This window comes from Balaenoptera acutorostrata, chromosome 14 (assembly GCF_949987535.1).
Source record: "Balaenoptera acutorostrata chromosome 14, mBalAcu1.1, whole genome shotgun sequence".
Taxonomy (NCBI): Eukaryota; Metazoa; Chordata; class Mammalia; order Artiodactyla; family Balaenopteridae; genus Balaenoptera; species Balaenoptera acutorostrata.
The window spans coordinates 61037801-61041312 of NC_080077.1; the positions used below are offsets into that span (position 1 = coordinate 61037801).

General features: G+C 56.4%; 1 protein-coding gene across 1 annotated transcript; it reads right to left on the reverse strand.

Moving 5' to 3' along the window:
- Nucleotides 1-321: 321 nt before the first annotated feature.
- On the reverse strand, nt 322-2982 carry POU3F2 (POU class 3 homeobox 2). The gene has a single exon (XM_007169667.3). The coding sequence runs from the start codon at nt 2838-2840 to the stop codon at nt 1515-1517; it is 1326 nt and encodes a 441-aa protein (XP_007169729.2). The 5' UTR covers nt 2841-2982; the 3' UTR covers nt 322-1514.
- Nucleotides 2983-3512: the final 530 nt, after the last annotated feature.

Genomic DNA, 3512 nt, shown 5'->3' on the forward strand with positions numbered 1-3512 from the left:
GTAAAAGAGGGGGGAAAACTGTCCAAGTCAAACTGGTATTTTCTATAATAAATTACAGAAGAAGAGGGTGTGGGACCTTATATATGATTTGATAAACAAATGAGCTAGTGAAGACAAAGTCAGCCTAGAGTGGAGATATTCTCTGTATGCATATGGGTATTTGTGTGCTAAGAATCACAGTCTATGCATACACCATTAAGTTCCCAGATTATTTTCTTTATGTTAAAAAACAAAAGCTATTAGAGGAACAAAGTTTAACTGCTGCTGTCAGCACAAATAATTCCTCATAATTAAGTTATTAAAACCGAAGGCAGAGAACTGTACAGGGGTGTCTGAAGATACATATTTCCCTAGTTCTCTTCGAAGTGCCACTTTCCTTCTGTTGGACAACTCTGGAAATATATTTAACCTCCACATTTCCTCTGAGCTCTTTCACAATGGGCCCGCCTGATAAAATGAAGCAATCAGTCACTCACTATCGATTTTTCTTTTTCTTCCCTCCTCAACCTCCCCCAGAAACACTGCCTGAAAATGAAGTTTACTTTGTGGCTGGTAACAAAAACCAATGCTTCACTTTCATTTTTGTATTCCAAACAGAATTCTTGCCTTGGATAAAGCGGGTAGACCATGCACATTTCCTGAAAGCAGAGAATTATTTATTTTGTATGAAGTCAATCGGTTTGCTTTGGTAAAAGGAGCAAATAAACGTTATACCAATGTAAGGAGGGGGGAATCTGAAGGTAATCAAAGTTCACAAACAGTAAGAATAACTAGAGGGGCAACACAAGAACATTAGAGATGGAGAGTGGCCAAAAGCTGGCTTCAACTCTCTCCAAGGAATAAAAACCAAACCAAACCAAACCAAACCAAACCAAACCAAACCCGGCAACTTCAAAATTAACGCTGGGAGAAAGAAAAACATGTTTGTGAATTTGTTCATGTAAACTTCAATTTTCTTGCAGTGCAAATTTATGTGGTTAAGTTTTGCCTACATCAAAGAACGTGTGTATTTTTCCCTCTTTCCTGATGGGGATCCACATTAAATAAACACAGCAGCATGTGCCAACTCCAAGCATCAGGAGCTGTGTTTTGTGTTTCTCACGGTTTGGTAGATTTTTTTGTCTTTTTGGTAATTTATTTAGTTTTGCCAGGTATTTAACTCAGTGCTTGCCATCTCTCTCTCTCTCTCTCTCTCTCTCTCTCTCTCTCACACACACACACACACACACACACACATTCTCTTCTCACTCTCTCTATGAGACACTCCACTCCATTGCCTGGGTGCTAGCCTGTAAAGGTCAAAACATATCATTACACCTGCTACCGTTTAAAAGATAGTCCAGTGCCTTAGTTGTTTTCCTTATTTTTTTTTGTTTCTTTTTAAGGGACGGGGAAATAATAATTAAAAAGAAAAGAACAATCAGAAGTTAGAGAGGGAACAAGGGGGCCGGGAAAGGGTCGCGGACCGAAGGGGAGGGGGAGCCCCGCGCTCTGCCCCTCCCCCTCGCTCGAGTTCACTGGACGGGTGTCTGTACCCCGTGGTGTGGTGGCGTGTCCCTACTCCCCCCGTACACATCCTCGGCGCCCGGCAGAGTCCCTCCGGGAGGGGTCATCCTTTTCTCTTTCTGTCTCCTGTTACAAAACCAAACTCTCACCACCTCCTTCTCCAGCTGTAAGCTGTCCGCGAGGGAGGTGATCTCCTGGGCCGAGGGCTTGGGGCATTTGAGGAAATGGCTCTCCAGAGCCCCCTTGACGCTCACCTCGATGGAGGTCCGCTTTTTCCTCTTGCGCCCCTGCGCTGCGATCTTGTCTATGCTCGTGGGGCTGCCCGAGGACGAGTCCGCCTCCTCCAACCACTTGTTCAACAAAGGCTTCAGCTTGCACATGTTCTTGAAGCTCAGCTGCAGGGCCTCAAACCTGCAGATGGTGGTCTGCGAGAACACGTTGCCGTACAGGGTGCCCAGCGCCAGCCCCACGTCCGCTTGGGTAAATCCCAGTTTGATCCGCCGCTGCTTGAACTGCTTGGCAAACTGCTCCAGGTCATCCGAGGTCGGCGTGTCCTCATCCGAGTGCGGGTCGTGGTGCGCGCCGGGGTGGCCGGGCGGGCCCTGCGGGGGCGGCGGGGGTGGCGGCTGCTGGTGCGGGTGCGAGTGCGGGTGCGGGTGGTGATCAGCGTGGTGCGGCTCGTCGTGCGCGTCCCGCAGGCCGTGGTGGTGCAGCCCGGCCGGCTGGCCGCCGGCGCCCAGCATACCGTTCACCGTGAAGCTGGGCTGCGAGTAGAGCAAGCCGCCGTTGGACGCTCCCATGGAGGGCGGGAGGTGCGCCGCAGCCGCCGCGCTCCGCCATGCCCCGGGCCCCGGGTGGTGGTTGGCAGCGTGGTGCACCAGATGCGGCGGCCGCTGCTGCTGCTGCTGCTGTTGCTGCTGCTGCTGCTGCTGCTGCTGCTGCTGCTGCTGTTGCTGCTGCTGCAGGGCGCCCGGCCCGTGCAGCTCGTCGCCGCGGCCGCCCTGCTGTACCACCACCGAGGGCTTGATGTCCGGCTGGCCCAAGGGGCTGGTGGACCACGGGGAGCCGTCGCCGCCGCCCCCGCCGCCACCCCCGCCCCCGCCGCCGCCGCCACCGCCCCCACCGCCGCCGCCGTGGGACAGAGCGGTGATCCACTGGTGAGCGTGGCTGAGCGGGTGCCCGTTGCTCTGCAGCGCGCCGTAGTCGCCCTGCACCAGGCTCTGCGCCTCGCGGTAGCCCCCCGCGCCCTGCTGCATGCCGCCCGGCGGCTCGGCGTGCACGATGGAGGCGCTGGAGGTGAGCAGGCTGTAGTGGTTAGACGCTGCGGTCGCCATGACTCTCGGAGCCGGACTGAGCGCTCTGGTTAAAGGAGCCGCGCATTTGACAGTTACTTTTTCGCCTCGGGCTCCTCTCCTCGCTCGCTCTCTGTCTCTCTCCTCTCTCCCAAACGGGCAGCTCCGACGCCCGCTCCGACGCCTTCTGTTGCTGCTCCTGCTATTACTGCTGCCGCCGCCGCCGCCGCCGCCGCCTCCCGCCCGCCCTCGCTCTCTTTCTCCTCCTCTCCCTCCTTGCTCTCTCTCACTCTCTGACTAGCTCCGCGCTCCCCCCCTCTCCCTGCTCTCTCCAGCTCTCTCCCGCTCTCTTGGCAGCGCCAGCTCGCAGCGGCACGCGCCTGGGCCCCGCCCCCTCCGCCCCCTCCCATTGGCTCCGCGCCCTTTGATTTACGTGGATACCGCTAGCAACCTCCCAGGCCGGCGCCACTGATTGGCGCAGAGCTGTCCCCTCCTCCTCCCCTCCCGGGCGCGGAGTCCTCTTAGCCCTCCTCCGGTCCCCCCTCTCCACCCAATTCAGAATCTCAGAGTTCTCACCTCCCCTTCTCCCCCACCCCCGGCCTCCTCCGCCCCTAGGATGGGCCCGCCCCCCATCTGTCTCCCAAGCAGACGCGCCGGGCGGTCCCGGTGGAGGAGGGGGGCGCCCCAGCCATCTATCGACCACAGACACTTGCA

Excerpts from the sequence above, each read along its gene's own strand:
- POU3F2 (XM_007169667.3), bottom strand. The coding sequence starts at position 2,840 with ATGGCGACCGCAGCGTCTAACCACTACAGCCTGCTCACCTCCAGCGCC.